Genomic DNA, 20021 nt, shown 5'->3' with positions numbered 1-20021 from the left:
ACCTATAAATGGTTGGTACGTATTTACATAGCGGAACACCCTGTAGGTATGCCTGAAAAGTCGCGATTGTCCCGATTCGTTGCCCACGAATCCATTTACATAAACTTGGCAAGTTAATTGGAAGTAAAATCGTATTTTCTTTGATTCATTTTCAACATGGAACAATTCCGAAGTGGTTTAATCGCTTACATAAAGGCAATAAACTGTTTTTTTTTTCATCTAGAGGAATTGTCATTGAATACTGACCAAATAAGTATTTGTTTATTGTATATACAAATATGTTAACATATCCCTGGTTAGATAATAATGAAACTTAACGTCGTTGTACGTGTTGTTAACTAATTAATTAATATAAAAGAAAAATATTCAGTGTATGACATTTATAATTTTCAGCGAATTAATTTAAAGCAAAATCGTAAGAGACGTAAAGAAATCGTAAACGAGGATCAATTTCATAGTAGTTTAAGATTTTGCATCAGCATTAATATTATACATAAACTATTTTTAGCGAGATATATTTGTATAAAATAAAATCAAATCAATATAAGCCAAATGACGGTTGATGTCCTAATGTTTCCTAAAACCATTTTTTTCTATGACACTTTTAATAGCTTTTGTTAGATATATTTTTAAGGCACTAGGCATCTGCGAATTATTCTATATGAATTTATGTGTGTGTGATTGAATATTAATTATTCAAACCAATTATTCAAAGAAGGCATTGCCGTTTATTATTGATGAACGTTTGCATCCAGCTTGTAAATCAATTGAAAGGATGCTGATTATAGCCAAGATGTTGGACGCCATTAAGACTTGAATACTTTTTCTAATATTCTGCATACGCTGTTCACAAGAATAAATTAACAAAACTAAAATGAATCAATTACTCAAGAGGATGATCATATAAAATATAAACTAAAACAAGATAAGTTTAATCAATTGTAGGCCATAGTCGATACTGAAACTTTTCATAAATTTACACTATAATAATTACTGCACCATTGAATAGAAGTTTATTTACAGATATATTTAAAGATTTAATTAATATTATGATTTAAGATAATCTATTAATAGATTGATATATTTAATGCCAAGAAATATCATTCATAACAAATATAAATTTGTTTTCGATTAAAGATTTTAAATGTTAAAATAATATGAAAACATATTCACAGTAATCAATGAGAAAATAATGTAGAAATCCATAAATATATTACTGATTTTCTTCTTATTTCCTCCTATACGTTTACATAGGTAATACTGATTTCATTTCTTCTGATTTTCATTGTGATTAAAAAATAGAAGATATATAAATAGAATATATTAAAGAATAGAAATCATGGTGAAAAGTTTCACAGCGTCCACTACAGGCGCCTATAAAGAAAAGATTTTGTTATGAATTTGATTAGTTCTATAGAGTTTTACGCCTATTCGGCACGTGACACGATGGCATCAATCCCGACGTTACATGTTAGTGACTAAAAAAAATTATTAAATAAACTTTAAGATAAATATAAATATACACAAATAAAAAACAAGTCGCAAGTTTTTTAAAATAAATTAATAGTTTTTGTTTTCTAAACGCATAAGTTTATTCTCTTTCGAATTAATTCAACTAGAATCAAATTAATTATAAAGAAAAGAAGACAGTATGGCGTTAGATTGGTAATCATGCTGCAGTTACTCAAAGTGTTTCTTGGTGTAATTAAGTGGATTTCAGTCAAAAGTATCTCAGCTAAGACTGTAAAGTCACAGAAGGTTGATTGAAGGTGCTCAACGACCACTTGCCATAAAGTATTCCAAGTAAAAAATATTCAAACTTTGAAAGACACTTCTAGTTCGTGGATTCCCGGTACACGTATCACACTTCAAGATATAAAAGATTACGGTGAGATCATAAGTTTATTTATTCTCTTTTGAATTAATTCAACTAGAATCAAATTAATTATAAAGAAAAGAAGACAGTATGGCGTTAGACTGGTAATCATGCTGCAGTTACTCAAAGTGTTTCTTGGTGGAATTAAGTGGATTTCAGTCAAAAGTATCTCAGCTGAGACTGTAAAGTCACAGAAGGTTGATTGAAGGTGCTCAACGACCACTAGCCATAAAGTATTCTAAGTAAAAAATATTCAAACATTGAAAAACACTTCTAGTTCGTGGATTCCTGGTACATATATCACACTTCAAGATATAAAGCCACTAAAGGCTACTAGAATTTGGACAGACTGCAATTCAAGGTGAACAGCAGCCAAAGGTGGGTTGCAGTAATTCAGTTTTCTAGCCGTAAACTATTATAATTTGAGTCACCAGAATTTGGAAAACCATTCCGTAGATGGGTACCCTAGAAATTTGGGGTAGAAATAGTGCTCTTTCTAAGATCTTAAAAGGCAGACCTGCGGATGAAGGTACCACTGCGTTCACATTTTATATCTCATATACCTGTTGCTCATGCTTTGAAGAATATTAACCATGTCCCTTTGCATTGCTCTGGAACCTTTCCAATATTTCAATATTGCGGTTGCTTTCTGTGCCCCATAGTTAAATGCCGGATATCCCAGACAGAAAATTGCACCCAAAACATATAAACAAATGCTTCATAGAAATAAAACAAAACAATCAAGGTCTTGGGCGTGTTTTCGCATAGCGATTCAAATAAAACAATAAAGAAAATCGAGAAATCTATTGCAGTGTCATCTGGATAGTGGACTTGTCGAATTAATTTTCTGGAGCATTAAAATTTTTACCAAGAACAAATGTTAAAAAACGAAATAAACCACGCTTTTACTATTATTTAAAATGTAAAAGCTTCTCTTTTATGATACTTCTTCAAAAGCAATATAATTGTTGTGCATTCATATCCAAACACAATAATTCTTACTATCATTAAGATAAGCATCGCTTCTGTGGAGAGGTGAATTTACATTCGATTTTTATTTGGACACATCACGGAACAATTACACCTTGTCAAAGGTTGATTTTGCATGCAACAACTCCCTAATTTAACTCATTAATATGTCGCGCATACTTTCCATTTCGCGAAAACCCCGAGAAAATATCAAATTTCGTAAAATATTTGCATACATTTCGCACGGCCTACGTCGAATACCAAAAAACAACATTGCCTACTTATTCATCTGCTGACTTTAAATAGTGCAGCCTTGTTTAAGCGCGTACCTTATGATCACACAAGGTAATGACATTTAAAGTGGGTCCCCCTGTTGCTGCATATTACGGTTTTTGACCGTTACATAACAACATTTTTAAAAGTCTAACCCGTGAAAGTAAAATGGATCTTATTTTGTTCTGAAACCCATAGTTTTTGTAGTGTTTTTATGGCCGTAATTATATAATTAACTAGTTTTATAAAAATAAAAACACGATGAGTCATATAAATTTGGCATTAGCGAATCGAGACAAAACGAGCAGACTCTGTTGATGTCTTAATATTGCATGCGAATAACTAAGATGATCGTGACTTACGAAACATTAACATTTAATTTTTATTTAATAAATATTTATCTATTCGTGTTTTTGATATAGTTTTTTAGCATTTTAATATTATTTTTAATTAAAAAACAGTTCGTTTTCTACTACTACAACATTCACTTCATATTAAAGAATAAGGTAAATTATTATTTCTTAACAGTATCTCTATTTTTAATCTGCAGCAGTACAAATTAAAATCATTCTCTCCACACTATTAAACAGTGCAGAAAAAGGTTTCTAACTCGCTTTTGTTAAAAGCTTTATTTTGTATATATGTTATTTTTCTTAACACTTATTTTAAACTTTATTTAATACTCAATTTATTTCAATTATCTTATTTCAACACTAATTGAATACATGTAAATAATTTAAAATAAAAATACACTTAAAATGACCTAGATAATATTAATTTTTTCATAAAATTATTGTTGATTAGCCTAATGGTCGTAAATTACATCTATTACAGAGAAGTAATTAAGCTAGGCCAGAAATTATACCATAGACATCCCTTTTAAAGTGATATTTCTTCCGCGTTTATGTATATTTTTAAATAACTCTTTAAACAAAACAACTTTTGAAATTTGTCTATAATGGGAAATGTTAAACAAGTAGCCCCGATAATATATTGGATTTTGAAACAGAAATATGTTTCAAAATATTTCAAATTATATCCTGTTCAATGATAAACAGGAAATAACATGCTCAGACCTCGTACCATAAGATATTGAATACTGACAGCTGAAACCGAACATACACGAATGAAAATCAGTTTGATAAATGAAGAATTTAAAAAAAATTAAATTAATAGTGATACAAAAATTAACGATGTCGTAATAAATAATCGAAAATCAAATAAATTTGCTGGGAATTGATTTTCTATATCCATGTATTTATTAAATCAACTAGATATAAAAAAAATTCAACAATAATATTTGATGATATTGAAAAAAATGCGTAAAGTAATTTTTGGCAAATGTTAACTTAGAATAGTGTCATAACTGCACCAAATAACAATAATAAAATGGTTTTCCTATTCGATATTACACCAAACAAGTCTAGGATGACTTTATCGTTGTTACAGAAAATAAAAAATCCCCCTTATTTCCTCTTAATTTGTAACTAATGAAAGATTTTATCAATTCATATTTTTAAAATTATTAGCCCCAAAATGCCGGTAATTTCAAGCAGGTGTATTTTTAAAGGATATATAAAATATAGAAAATTAAAGATTTTTTTTTGCTATTTAATTGGTGTGAACATATAACTCTCGTATATATATTGTATAATTAATTGCTATAAAATATTTAATATAATCAAATAAGGTGTTAAATCCTGTTAAGATAATAATATTTTTACACGATAAAATTTTCAAATATTTATTTAGAAATATTTTCGATTATTAAATCATAGTTTACTAAAAATCCGAAGAAACATTCGAGCAACGCCAAAAATACGCGAAATTCCAGGAATACACTTCGCCGGCGAATGTTATCTTCCTTCATCAGCTTTTACAAGGACACCTCAAAGCCAATAAATTGAAAATTATTTGCATAGAAGATTAAAATACATCGTAAAAGAAAAATGCTTATGTTCTGGTTCTTAATAAATACTATAGTAAAAATAAGGTATGATATTTAACACAACCAAAAAATGAATTTACTCAAACTTTTCTGGTAACTTAATTTTATGAGGTGTTACGTACTACACATTAAAAATATTTTTGCTATATATTATATTTTTTATTTAATATTTAATTAATTGTTATTTATTTAAAAATTTTTACCACATCTAACTAACAACAGTCTAATTTATAATTTTCTAATCTTATGACTTTTATATAACTAACTTAACTAAGGCTTCATCAAAAATTGGTTTTTTTAAAAACGAAAAAAAAATTGAATGTACAGTAATACATTTTTCATGATTTATCACATATCCATAAGACTGCATTCGAACAAATTAATAATAGATCATTTATATTTAATTATTTAAAACTGAAAACCAAAGTAACAATATGAGTTATTTCACATTACAAACAACCTTATATTTAAGCTTATTTTGTCTAAATACAATCTGAATCAGGAACAATACAAATAATTTCTCTGAATTCACTTTCTAAAATATTCCTCACACTCCAGAAACAAGTCCCCTATCAGGAAACAACATAATTCTGTATGAATAATATAACTAGCGAGATTCGTATCATACAGTTAATCATGGAACACGGGAAAAAAGCTTTTCTACATGTACATTTCGTTCACGAAATTTCCAAATTTGGTGATATTTGAAATTTACGTAATTTAGGAGATAAGGCCGATATATATGCATGTAATGTGCGTTACTACAGGTATAACCGTGTAATATTATAAAACTAAGAAAACAATCTTCTTCCTCTTTGTTTTGAATCAATCTTCTCCTAACATGGGTTAGTTAATTGCAAGTATTGTCTCGTTCTTTCTATATATTTAGACTTACATGGTGTGACTAGCGTTGTAAGATACACATGTAAAAATATTTTAATTTTACCCTTAATAACTTAAAAAATATAACTCTTAAAATTGATGATTTTGACATATCTTTATTTAATGTGTTAAATGTTGAGTTCAATATTATTTTATATAAAATAATGTAGTATAAGAAATATTCAAAATTGCATTTTCGACATTTATTACTTTTGTCGTTCTTTTAAAGAAATCTGGTGCCGAAGCCCATCAAATACTTTTAGAAACTTACGGTGAGTGTTTTGGGTTAAATTATTTTAAACTAAATAAAAAAAATTTATTTTAATCAGAAACTGTTACTGTAGACACATATCCACTTCAATTGAACGAATTGAAAAACGTGTGATTACTGAAGTGACCAGAAATTAAATTACCAGCAAGTAAAAGACGTCACAAATGAGAAGTTCTCCCGCACACAAAGTTCTCTTTAGACATAGCGGCTTCTGATTACTACTTGTTCAGCATTGATGCAGGATGGCTTGGCTGGCAAACAGTTGGTTGCCAAAACGTCGAACAAGTATGAGTATTAAGTCATGATTAGATTTTCGCCAAACTTAACATTGTACGTCTCTAGCTCTCTAAAGGAAAATAATTAGACTACTTGAGGGCATTACATGATTGTCTTATTTCTCAATAGATATAGGGCTTTTGTACTCTATTGTACTTCCATAACATTTTTAATGAGAACATTTGTGGACGAGTATAGAGATTATTCCTGTATGGTTCTTGACTACAAAGTCCTACAAAATCCTTATCTAACTATCACAGGCCCTTGTCTATATCGAACTAATTTATTGATAGTGATGATGTAATGACACATTTGATGTCTAGTTGTTCTTTTTCTGTAATTATGTATTTTATTATTTCAATATTTGTATTTCCGCTTATTTCTTCTAAAATAAGTTCTTCTAAATAGTTAAATTACCAGCAACACAAATCTAAATTAATATAACTCTTTGGGTTTCGGTTGGGCTCTTAATATTAAATTAGGAACAAGACAAATCCAATTTGTTGCTCGGTACCGACTTCAAAGTGATCAGTTGGTAGTAGTTAAAATAATATTGTAAATAGATAAATAGATTTAAGTAGATATTAAGCTAAATTGTGTGTTATATAGAAGAATTTAAAGTACGTGTAGTAGATAGGTTAAATAAGTTTTTTGTTTACTTTTATTTAGTTATTAGAACGATTATTATGTCATATTTTGTTTTAAAATGTTTTTTGTGTTAAAAATCTAGATTTGATTATGTTTAGTGATCTCCTTATTTATTTTTTAAGTCGGTACAATTTCTTTGTCAATTTTTTTTTCTTATTCTTTCTATTTCTTTTCTTAAATTTTGAAATATTCTGGTACTTCTTAGAACTTGCTTTTTTTACTTCTTAAATCTTCAATGGTATATTTATATTTAGTTTTACTTAAATATATAAGTTATTTATTGTATATGACCAATTTATTTTTTTTTTTAATATTAAAAAATCGTTCGGATAACTTGTCTGCATTCGATATTAATAAATCAAATTTAATGATCTTCACGTGAAAGTTATTTTAATTTAGGGATCGGTTCATGCATGTTATGGACACTAGTTATTTTCTGCTACCCGATAAATCTATTCAATGTAAAAATGCCAATTAGAAAATTGTTTTAAATACAAGCGAAAAAGAAATTGGCTTGATGTTTTCCTACCGTCTAATTTAACGTGTTCTGAATCGGTTTGAACCAAATTAATATGTACGTTTCGATGGAGGAAAGTCCAATACATACTGAATGAACAGGCTCGTTTAAACGCTAATTAGACATTGAACCAGTGTAGATAGAAGATCAGGTAAATATTCATTTAGCGCGACCTTAATCAATCTGTTTCGTATATATTATTCTACATCAATAAATGACATTTAAAAACTCTTATATAAATACTCTTATTTAAATATAATTATACTTATTTAGCGTTTAAAATGTCATTAATTTATTATTAATGTCATAATGATTTAAATATATTATGAAAATCGTTACAGAAGGCTTCCGCATGTGTGTTATTATTAAAATGTTCTGATTTTTATAAATACATAACTAAATCTTAAGCAAATAATGTTAACGTTGGATTTAAAATTCACACTAAAGAAGGAATATGTGAAACGCTCAAAGATAAATAGATGATTTTTCGGCTTGATGGTCACACTGCTCAAGACGTCAAGGTGGTAGTTTCAGCGTTGAATCCTGTGAGGGTCTGTATGCACCTTATGTTTATGATTGTAACAGTAAAATTTGATGAGAAACAACCAATCAATAATCAGGTTGAGTAAGGTCGACGTACGGTCAGGATTCAAAACTCACATTAAGCATTAGGTTCGGTCAAGCGAAACGCTAATTAAAAAAAGATGCTTCAAAATTTAACTTTATTTGATTTTCTGTTTTATTTCTTTTCTTCGGTTTGTTTTTCTAAATATCATTTTTAAGATTTTTAATTGTTATTCTAAATTATTTATAATTTGAATTTTATTATTCAGTAAGTTAATCGAATGTCATTTAATCGAAGTATGAATATCTTTTTAGTGCGTTGAAAACATCAGAGTTTTATAGAGTAAATCATAATTACGGGAAGTTTTACCTTTTCACTTTAATTTGAAAAAAATATGAGGATGAATATCATCGAATGCTGTGTATATCTGATGACAACCATGCTCCGTCCGTTTCACCATATGAATACTGGCTTCGACGTTTTAAAACTGGCGATATTGATACAGTCAAACAGCCAAAAAAGAAATTGAAATCATTCGGTGAAAATATTAATGGGAATCGCTATCGATTACAATTGATGCGTTTGAGATGAACACTGGGCCAAAAAACAGCCAGAATACGAGCAAAGACACAAGTCTGTTATTCTTCAGCATGGCGACGCTTGACCACAGGTTGACCAAAACCTGTGAAAATATATTTGGAAACATTAAAATAAACATTAAATTCGACATATGCGTCGTGACCTGTCTGAAAAGCGCTTCACTACATATAAAAAAATTAGTCGATTCAAGGACAGCCTCAAAAGATACATAGATATATCGAGATAGGATCCATCGATATTTATATAGGATACATCGAGATATTACCTGAAAGATGGGAAAATGTAACGGCTATAGATGGACAATAATTTGAATAAAATTCATCGTACCTTTTTTTTTGCAATAAAGCTTCAAACTAAAGAAAATCCTTTAAAAATGATTTAATATCTATAAACTAATATAATTTTAAAACAATTTTAAAATATGTTGTTAAAACTGAGGCTTAGTATTAATAATCTATGAATTAGGGATACATTTTATAATGAAAATATAATATAATAATTTATTATAAAAATTTTATTTAAAAAATAGATGGAATTTCCATTTAATTTTATTATGAAGTCATAATATACAATGTAAATTATAGCAACATAAAAGCGTAAATTAATAATTATAAAAAGTAGATAAGAGTGTTGAACATGTATAACTAAATACTCTTAAATAACCTCAAGCAAATCTTATATTCCCAGTAAATCATGCTCTAACTGAATGAGTGAATGAATGTAAATAAAGTTTAACTAATTAAACAATATTCAATTTAGGGACTCATCCTATACTAATTACAAACATATTTGGTTATATAGCATGGGAATATTCGTGTGTTCACCTTTGCGCCATTTAGCAAATCTGTTGATTAATGAATTTATGCCAATTGCAAAAACTAAATTAATGATTTCAGCTGTTAGAGTGGATATTTTAGTTCGTTACCGATCTTTTGTTTGGCAGTGGTGTTCATTTATCAAAACTAAACATGGATCTCTAAGTCGCAGTAATGTCTAACCATTACTGCGACTTAGATAATTAAATCAACATAAAGGGGAACAACCGATTTCTTTTCAATGGACAATTCTTTCATCCCGAAAGAATTTCAAGAATTAGGTTTTCTTCCTTTGTTTATTAATCTGATGACTGAGTTTATTTTAGTTATCTAGGAAGATATTAACTTTTTATTTCTGCTTCTGTTTAACTACAAGCTATTCAAGATTTCTAGAAATATATAAAAATTTTTAAAACCATTGTTGCAGCCCTTTGACAAAATATTCATGCAGAAATCCTTATTTACATTGAAATATCCTAAAGTACAAGCGAATGGCAGAATCCGGACTTAGAGCTAAATTATATTTTTTAAGACAGAAAACCTATTAATTCCTAAAATATTTTTATGATAAACATTTTTAGTATTCCATTAATATTATATTATATTTATACTCATTACTGAAAGTTTCCGAGTAAAATATATATAATAATAATTCCGATTAAATTTACTAGAACATTTCTCTTTTATAAATACTATTAACAATAAGATTAATAAAATTGGTTTGCCTTTTTCAAAAGGTTAGTGAGCAAGCTCATTATCTGATGAAAGGTCAGCTAAGAGCTTATCTCGACCTACACTTCGAATATTTCGGAATTTAGTATTTAACAATTTATTTTAAAAACTGCTCTACATATATGTTTATTATTTACTTTGTCTATGCATTTCTAGAATACTTTTCATAAATGTAATAGTAGTGCTTTGATAGCAATTTGTTATAATTTTTAAAATGGATTTTCTTCATACTTTAATCGATTTCTGAGTGAAATAATGATGAATTATCCAAGTATTCATAAAAGGCTTTTAAGGACGCAGATAATTATAAATATGTAATATAATAAATTATCGCTTGTAGTTTGGTTTCCTGTTACCATAAAAGTACATTATTATATTTTAATATTATTCAAAATTGAGTGTAATATAATATATCTATAAAGAATTACCACATTTTACTCAAAGAAGGAAGGTTTCTTAACTATATTTCTTTATTTTAATTTTTATAAAGATATATATCATAAAAATAAAGAAAATAACTGAGATTCTAAAAGGGTATATTTCTTAGTATGACCTTGATGTATTATATGGTCATTTTGGACTATGCACTATATAATATAATTAATAACAAGCGAAGATATTCAACGTGAGCCTTCAAACTTTTCTCATTTTTCATTAATACTGAAAAATGTTCAACCCTCATTAATTTTTATAAAGGCGATCCATAACATTGTGCGTTTTTAGCTACGTATGAGTTGTCTATAAAGGGCAACGGCATTAATTATTAAGGCAATTCTATCTCACAGGTATAATTAATAATAATTTGAGTTATAGAAAGGAATATTTTTTCTAGTTTTACCTCTATCTGTAAATATATTCCTAATATCTATTACATTTATTAAACAGAATTTTTTCTAAATATGTAAGGTGTTTGCATGTACTCTGATCAATTTTTTCATTTTAAAAAGGTATTTATTAAGAAAAACTGGTACAATATTAAAATATTTTCCATTATTTCCAATAACTTTTTCCCATCCTTCTGGCAATATGACGGTACAGTCTCAAAAGAGCGTCGTTCTCGAATAGTGTTTTGGCATCTTCTATCAATGTTTGTATTTCTTCAGTATTTTGAAGATATATTCCAGCCAAGCCATTCTACATCGATCTATACAAGTTAGTTAGAAGGTATCAAGAGTTCTTAAACAAGAAAAAATGACTTTGTGTCTGTTGCTTGCTCTTGCTGGTTTTTTGACAACAAGACGTCATCCATATTTTTCAATTGATGTAGGTGAATAGTAATGGCACTGCAGTAATGGTTTCATTCCTACTTTTCTGGTCCCACCATATGCACAGCAAGATTTTATGTTCATGAATACTCCTCTCTGATGTCGATATCGATGGCTCCCCTGAACTAACCCATGCCTTTTTTCGCTTGGGATTGTCGTAACAGATCCATTTTTAATTACCCATTACAACATGCCACAAAATATATTTTTAATAAAATTTAATTACACCTTTTTCACTGGAGATTTTTATAAAACCGCAATATTAAAACGACTCGAAACTTTCAGTAAATTCGTGTGATAACCATTTTCCATCACTTTGCATCTTTCCCATCGTGTGTAAACATTTCTAAACAGTCAACTTATTAATTGGTAAGAGCTCTGTAAGTTTATTGATATTTTGAACCGGAGTTTCATCCTATTAACCTTGCAATTTGATGTGTTCGAACTTATTTGACCATCCAGATCGTTCTTTGTCATTGACACCAAAATCATCTACTGATGCATAAACCACAGTTTATTTCTATTCTAAGCAAAAAAATGATTTTTGTTCTATTTGAAGAAAATTGCCGCTTATGGATATTGATTGCCTTTTGTGATTATGCTCCTTTAATGAACCAGGAGTGCTACTTTCGATGTTTTAAAAGTGACAATTTTGAGACCAACGACAAGGCCGCGAAGATTAATGTTAAACTAAAGAGGAGTTCGCTAATAGATTATTTGAGGTTTGTCTAATTAAACCAAACATTAAAACTCACTTTTTAAATATATTTTTGAACTGGTGAACAAAATAGTCTGAACTTTATGTTATAATCGTCTATAATTGTTCTATCAAAATATACAATATATAACAATTATGCTATATGTTATACTAGCATAACATGTATATGCTACAAAAGAATTAAATAGTGTTTTTACGTTTAGTTTCATATTTATTCACTACACTAAATTTAATATTTATTTTAATAAAGTATCGGAAAACTAATAAAATAATATTTGTTATTTAACATATTTATGATACAATTTTAGGACGTCAAAAAATATAGAACGTTATTTTGTGAAAGCAAGTATTATTGTTCCTATTATTGTTAACATTAATAAAAGCTAAACAAGAGAGAAATTCAAGAGTGAACCCAACTCACTTAATATTTGCTTTCATTTCAACACGTGTTGTATTTATTTTGTTTTATATTAACAATGGTGAGAATTCATCGCCTAAAACAAATAAAGAATGCGTCGTTTTACTTTCTAAGCATCTGCCGATCGAGATCAATTACATTCAATTAAACGTAATTTCATTAAGATTGGATTCCAGCTCTCATCATAATTAGATAAGTGGATCGAAAATGATGAAGGTTAGAGCATTTCGTAATTTGTAATATGGGACAAACGCGCTGCTTTTGTTTTTCTGTCAACAGTTAATGACACGATAACTGGCCTTTAATTTGTTTGAACAATATCCTACAACCTCTATATGAGCGCTGGTCATCGTAATTATAAAATTGTCGATACATTGATCGACATTGTTACGGCCGCGTGAATATAAGAAGACACCAAATTTAACTACTTATATACTATATTGTTAAGAGACGGTACGAACACTGTTTGCATATGATGTCCATGTAATAAAACTAGAAAAATAATTATATTCTGGTAAATTATTGGAATAATTACCAAAAATGTTTTTTAAATTTGTTGATAAACAAGGTAAGTACGAGACAAAGACATCATTATATGTTTACCGAACTAAATTTAAGTTATACTTAAAACTAAAATTAATAGTACCACATACATTATACGTTCAAGTTCGTATGGTTTGGTTAGGTTCAAATTTTTTGTGTAAATCACGTTGCACGTCAAATATAAATGTTGTTACATAAACCTTATTTATTCAGATTTATTTTTGATGAGTTTATAGCGAAACATCTGTAGACTCATCAGTCGATTATAGTTTTTTTTTAATTATTGCCCCTAATGATTCAAGATTGAGCCCAGAAATGGTGAAATAAGCATCTTATAATATCCTTTGCATATGTATATACATCTAAGTGATTCTATATTATACTAGTTAGGAGCACTACATAGTTGATTATGCGACTTGATAATTTATGTAGCAAACCTTGAAATCTGGCCGGGTTTGATAACGAATTGTACACGCTTCGCAAATATGAATTTAATCGAAGTAAGCCAATGTTCTCAACTATTTCAAATGGAGATAATTATCTGAGAAGATTCGTACTTTTGGAAGATTATATTGGGGAATGGATCAACTCATATATCTACCGACATCAAAACACATGCATAGGTTCAAAGCTGTACATGTTATATTTAACAGACTGTAACACAGTTATGAAAAGCTTAATGCCTGAAAACGCGCAAGCACTCATCACACATCATCTATCGATATATATATATATATATATATATATATATATATATATATATATATATATATATATATATATATATATATATATATATATATCATACGATCGGAGAGGGGATTCAGATTATTTTCATACCAAAAAATCATGGTTGTGACCTGGCAAAGCCGGCCGATCGACTCCGACGCCAAACCGTTTTGGTCGCAAGACAGTACTCTCTGTTTAGTAGGACTAAAGTGGTGTGATGTATTATAAACTGTTGAAATCTGGTGGAATCAATTTCAACCATTGACCGAAAAACTTCCAGTATAGGCCCGAAGACACGGTAAAGTTATTTCACAGCACGATAAAGCACCGTTTTAAAAAGCAAAAACCCGTCAAGGAAGAATTGAAGACACTTGGCTTGGCACATGCCGTACTTTCCAGACCTTGTCCCGCCCAACTATCAACTTCTCGCAGCAATGCAACACGCTTGCCGATCAGCACTTCGACAATTTCGAAAAAAATCGTTCTATGAATGTTTTTGCTCAAAGGACAAATGGCTTTTTGTCATGGCTTCCATAAATGATCGGCAATATGTATAGATTCAAATGGCCAATGCTTTAGACAAATAAATTTTTCAATTTTCTCGAAAATTATGTAGATTTTTTCCAAAAAAAAACGATACTTTCTTGTACATATAAAGGTGTAAAATAATAAAGGTGTAAATATAATATTAGAAGAACAAGGAAAAGGAGAAATGTATCATAACTTACAACTTTTGATAATATATGAAGATTAATTTAAAAATTAATAATGCTGTGGTAAATATATAAATTTTCCTTAAATGATTTAAATTTTTCTCTTAGTTGATATTATTACTTTTTTTTTTTAATAACCCTCGTAAAATATTACTCTCTGTTAAAAATATATAATTATCCGTTTGTTTGACAAATGAAGATCGATTTTCTAGAAGGGACTGATAACGTGGTAAATAGACAGATCTGCGTCGGGCTTCATTAATCCCACAGTCGCATACTGACATTAAATGATCATTTAAAGCCGACTTATAAAGACTCGCCCCGGAGGCGGACACGATAAAATCATTTTACTCCGATCAGGAATGATTTACCGTTGTCAATATTGATGCGTGTTTCATTAATATAATGTATACCTCCGTCCGTGTACCTCGGCTGTGTCTTCCGATGCAGTTTTGCTTTCTATTTACGACGGTGGTAAAACGACGCTTTGTTCTGCGGAAACATGAACAAAAGAGCGATGCCACGATGCATTTTAAACGACTTAAATCAACCATTAAAGCGAATTCGATTTTGATCGATACGATGTACGTGAAAATAAAACGATTATTTTTGTTTACAGGTTCGTGACTTAGTGGCTCAATGCACCTGTCCTACTCAATTCCCCATGATAAGAGTTTCCGAAGGAAAATACCGAATTGGAGACACGAAAGTGTTAATTTTCGTCAGAGTAAGTATTTTTGCTTTAAAGTTTCAATACATATCCAAATATATTTATATTTTCATTCATTTATATTCAATCCATCTGTATTTATTGCTTCAATTTTTCTTATTATTATCAGAAATGTATTTGTTTCCCTGGAATAATTATTTATTGAATAAAATTGATATAAGTTAGATTCATTTAACGTATTTTTCATCTCGTGATATTGATTAATATATTACCAGTATACAGGAGATGGACAAAATAATATGAACATCATGCAACACAGTTTCCGTTTAAATAATTTGACGCATATAGTCTATTCAAAGTTATTTTGTACATAGGTCATCTAAATTTGTGACGTCGAAACGTCGCAATGTTGCCGCATCAACTTTGAGTTTTAGTTCAGTTTGGATTACAATAAAATTCTAACTTAAATAAAATAATTGAACAGAAATGTTATCAAACATATTTAATTTATTTTAACATTATAGTACATCTAATGCATATATTATCGAATGACTTAAAGCTACAGTTAAGAACACAGGTATAATAGTTTGTAGGTTAGAGCTGTTTTCCTTTTCTCTCACTTCTCACCTCTCTTTTCCACACCACCCATGAGGTAGATCATTCATTCTAATCTAATGCTCATGTTTAATTCTGAACAATTACAATCATATCTATGCACACAAATCTTTCACACCCTACAATACAATTTTCTATAGTTATAATCTATTAACTATGTATATACCTTTAGATATTTCCAATTTCATCACTCAGGAGTTTCCAACATTACACAGCATTATCACATATTTTGAAGGTTTCCTTTAGTCACCATCATTTTTCGAGTCACTGTTCAAGTCAATCACTAAACTGTTAATTTCCAATCTGTCTAAAACATGTTCACGATTCCACTATTCATCAATTTCTTCCTCTGTATGTCGTATCGAGTTCATCCAAACTGAAGGTGTTATGGTCGACAATGCTTCCTTCCACATATCCAAGCAGTTCTTGATGGAATACCCTTTTCGACCAGCATATCTATTATGATAAACATTGCCATATTCCAAGATTATAATAACGCGCCATAAATTCAAAAAGTCTCGTTTAACGAGCATCAGGAAATCATTAAACATTTCTCCTTGTCAACACAATCGCCAAACCTTTTTTGAAGTTGAATTTAAGAAGTTTTTGAGCAAAGAGTGTGTAGTAGATTTCCATTTCCAACATTAACATAAGAACAATTGGCAGATGTTAATAGGTATAAGAATAAGTAATATCATTTCCATTGAAAACTATTCACACATTACTCCGCGAAAAATTTAGCTGTTTTAAAAGCAAATGGTGGCATAATATGTTATTAATAAATAAATAGTGTGTATATGTCAAGTGTTCATATTATTTCTCCTTCCCTTTTATATCTTATTCGGATTTTGTTACATTTTAACACAGTACAGCACTCCACGATATATCATTTGCTTAAAGCGCCATATAAAATGATTTTTTTTAGGTTCCTCTCTAGCAAAAGAAAATCGATGATAACCGATTATTTATATTCTATATGGATTACTGTCGATTGTTTTCCAGATCATCAGCTGCTAGCTGAATCAGTAGGTTTTTTGATCATTTAGTCTTTTCTTATCAGTCTAGTCATGTTTACAACTTAAGTCAGTGGCACTTACAAAGTACTAGTCAACGATCACATTTATAGAGCACTATAAGCTTACAAAATGACTTTTTAGGGATTTTAGACAATATTTTTTTAAAATAAAACAAGGCCAGTAATATTTTGGACTTGAGACCTATGCGGTTATTATATCTAAATTATAATATTCCGAAGTGAATTCGATATTATTAATTAAAACTAGCCAACGTTTCGCATCCATTACAAATTACATCTTCAAGGCAGAAGTTGATACAGAACTGATACTGAAAATTTTCTAATCGTGATATCAGCCCATAACGACTCTGCTTATTCATGTTTTGTTACTTAAAATTACTTAAAAAAGCGCGAAGATGGTATATAGTAGATGGTAACAGATAGGATTGTTCTTAAAGCCCTCATCTTTATTGATGTTAATTTGGTGTTAATATTAAATAGTCCCACAGAGTGGCTGAAATCTAGGGTTTATTGAATTAAATAGTCAATATGAGCGTCCGGCCAAAGCTGATTGGACCGTGCATCGATATGTCATATATCGTTAAGGTTTTTTTACAGATTGTCCTAAATACACTTTTCCACAATCACAGGACATTTTTTACACATTTGTTACCTTTAGTAGACCCCTTTTTGCGTTGAGATATCTTCCTTGAATGTGATGAAGGCTCTATCAATAAAAGTTTCTAGAACGGATAATTTTTGGAATGGACTAGGATATGACGTGGCCTGAAGGTACCTGTCTGTATGTGTTGGTTTCGAGTAAACTAGATATCTCAGCTAACTATTGTCCTATCGTCAAACTAAAACTTTTAAAAAAGAAATGGGATAGTTATTGTCAATTGTAATGAATTGCGAAAATATAAATTTGAGATGTCCACCAATAAATAAGCAACAATGATAATTGTGAACAAAAATTTGTAGCAGACAAATATATGAATTATTGAAATTCATATCGTTGGGCTTTGAGCATTTATAAGTAACATTAAAATTAATGTGAACAATAGAGTTTATATTTGGGTCCTATATTTACTACCTTTATATTACTGATTGATAATTGTTTCTCGGTATTGAAAACATAATCATTATCTTTAAGATTGTGTTGCCTAATATAGTTATTCATACAATAAAATGTCAACAACTTGATTTCAGGAAATATTAGGATGTGATTTGGATATTTTTATTTTCATATAGATAGGCAGTCATCTGTTTCTTTATTTTTGATTCTTGTCTTTTTAACCACATGAGAAAATATTTAAATGTTATTTAAGAATCTATATATGCTATGCGAAAATGTACTGTCAAATCGGATAGACTCAATTTACTTTTTCTGAAATATATTTCAGAAATAATTGGCATATTTAATGTAACTTCAATTATAGTAACTCAATATCACCAAAAAAGGGCATACTGGTTTTTTAATGAATTTACCATATTCTCAATGTTGTACTTTCTTCATATCTCTATAGTTGTACAACTATTACAGATGGCAATCAAAAGACAAATTATTACAATGCGGGAACTTCTCAAGGTTTCTCCTTTTAGGAAGGAAATGATAGCATCTTTTGTTTTTCCTCAAGCGCACCGGCATTTCTTTGTATTAAAATACAGAAAAAAAAATGTCTATTTTTAAAAGTATTTATTTCCTGACTTCGTATATTTGCATTAAATTACTTAGGTCGCCTTGAAGACTTTGAAGATGGTTTACGAGATACACAGATGTCATGCGGTATACGTTTTTATTTATTCATAGTTCAATATTGTTTGCGGCATTATATTTTTACTATGAGGGATTTTACTGATTAGAAAGAGATCAAGTAGAAAGCTTTTTCGTTAAGATTTACGTGTATGATAATAAATCACATTAGGTAGTTTGTTGTTATAAAAATTCTGGGAAATGATCTGTTTAAAGATGCGCTTGAAAGGATTTTCATATTTATATTCGTCACTAAGTTGACACAGCTGTCTTCTAGACTGAGCAGAGTTTGAATATAATAAATATTTAGTTTGTTTACATGGTTCCATGTTTTTTTACAGATTGTTAATTCATTTTAAGCGTGTTTTGCAATTTCCACAATGGACAGAATCAACAAACAAATAATTCCGTCTTGACCGTCTTACCGTCTTTCAAACAGAGTTTCATCTTCCGAGTTTCTGAACATTTGGTAGAAAGCAACAATCAATCAAGTAAACTTTATTAAAATCACGTACATATATGAAACCGATTTTCAACATTTGATTGAACGTGTCCAAAAAATGTCCAAAAAAAGGAAAAATCACCTGATCAGGTGCCTGCTAAGAAAAATGGATGCTTCTTTCAATACTTTTCTTGAATATATCAATTACTGATCACCCATGATCGTTTCATTCTGTTTGTACTTCCAATTCTGCATCATGATAATATTTGTACCTTCCACTACGTACTTTATTTGATATATAACCATTCTTAAACTATTGAAACTGCTCACAATTATTATTATTAGTATTTAGCAATGCTCACGAGGTATAAAAATATTCAAATTAAAGTCAGTTACCGCAAATGATATTTATACTCCCCAAAACTAGAATATATCGACCCTTAATCCATAATATTTCAAATAATTTTATTGCCAGGTATATATTCTTAAGATATTCAATTTTATTACAACATATTTTAATATCTCTGTCAATATATAGCTTTTGTTTTATCAACAAATCTTGAAAACAGTGTGGACTCATGTGTTCAACTCTGTGGTTATACAGCCAAAACAATAGAAATACCATACAAAGATTCCAAAATAAGGTGCTGCGAAGTATTGTTGATACTCCATGGTATATTCATAATAACAATCTGCATGAAGACCTGAAAGTAGAAACTGTCGATAAGGTTATCAAGGACTATACCCAAAAACATGAAGAGAGAGCCA

General features: G+C 29.3%; 1 protein-coding gene across 4 annotated transcripts in view; it reads left to right on the top strand.

Moving 5' to 3' along the window:
- LOC143193357 (GAS2-like protein pickled eggs) overlaps positions 1-20021 on the top strand; it is a 176572-nt gene that overhangs the window by 146561 nt on the left and 9990 nt on the right. For all 4 annotated transcript variants that reach the window (XM_076399522.1, XM_076399520.1, XM_076399521.1 and 1 more), the window contains exon 7: positions 15378-15485. In XM_076399522.1, the coding sequence (XP_076255637.1) occupies positions 15378-15485 (108 nt within the window). The remainder of the gene's footprint in view (positions 1-15377; positions 15486-20021) is intronic.

Source organism: Rhynchophorus ferrugineus, unplaced genomic scaffold (genome assembly GCF_030347505.1).
Source record: "Rhynchophorus ferrugineus isolate W39M unplaced genomic scaffold, kcgeb_rfMv2 rfM3, whole genome shotgun sequence".
Taxonomy (NCBI): Eukaryota; Metazoa; Arthropoda; class Insecta; order Coleoptera; family Curculionidae; genus Rhynchophorus; species Rhynchophorus ferrugineus.
Note: the sequence above shows the minus strand (reverse complement) of the source record. Positions and strands in the feature narration are given on the sequence as shown.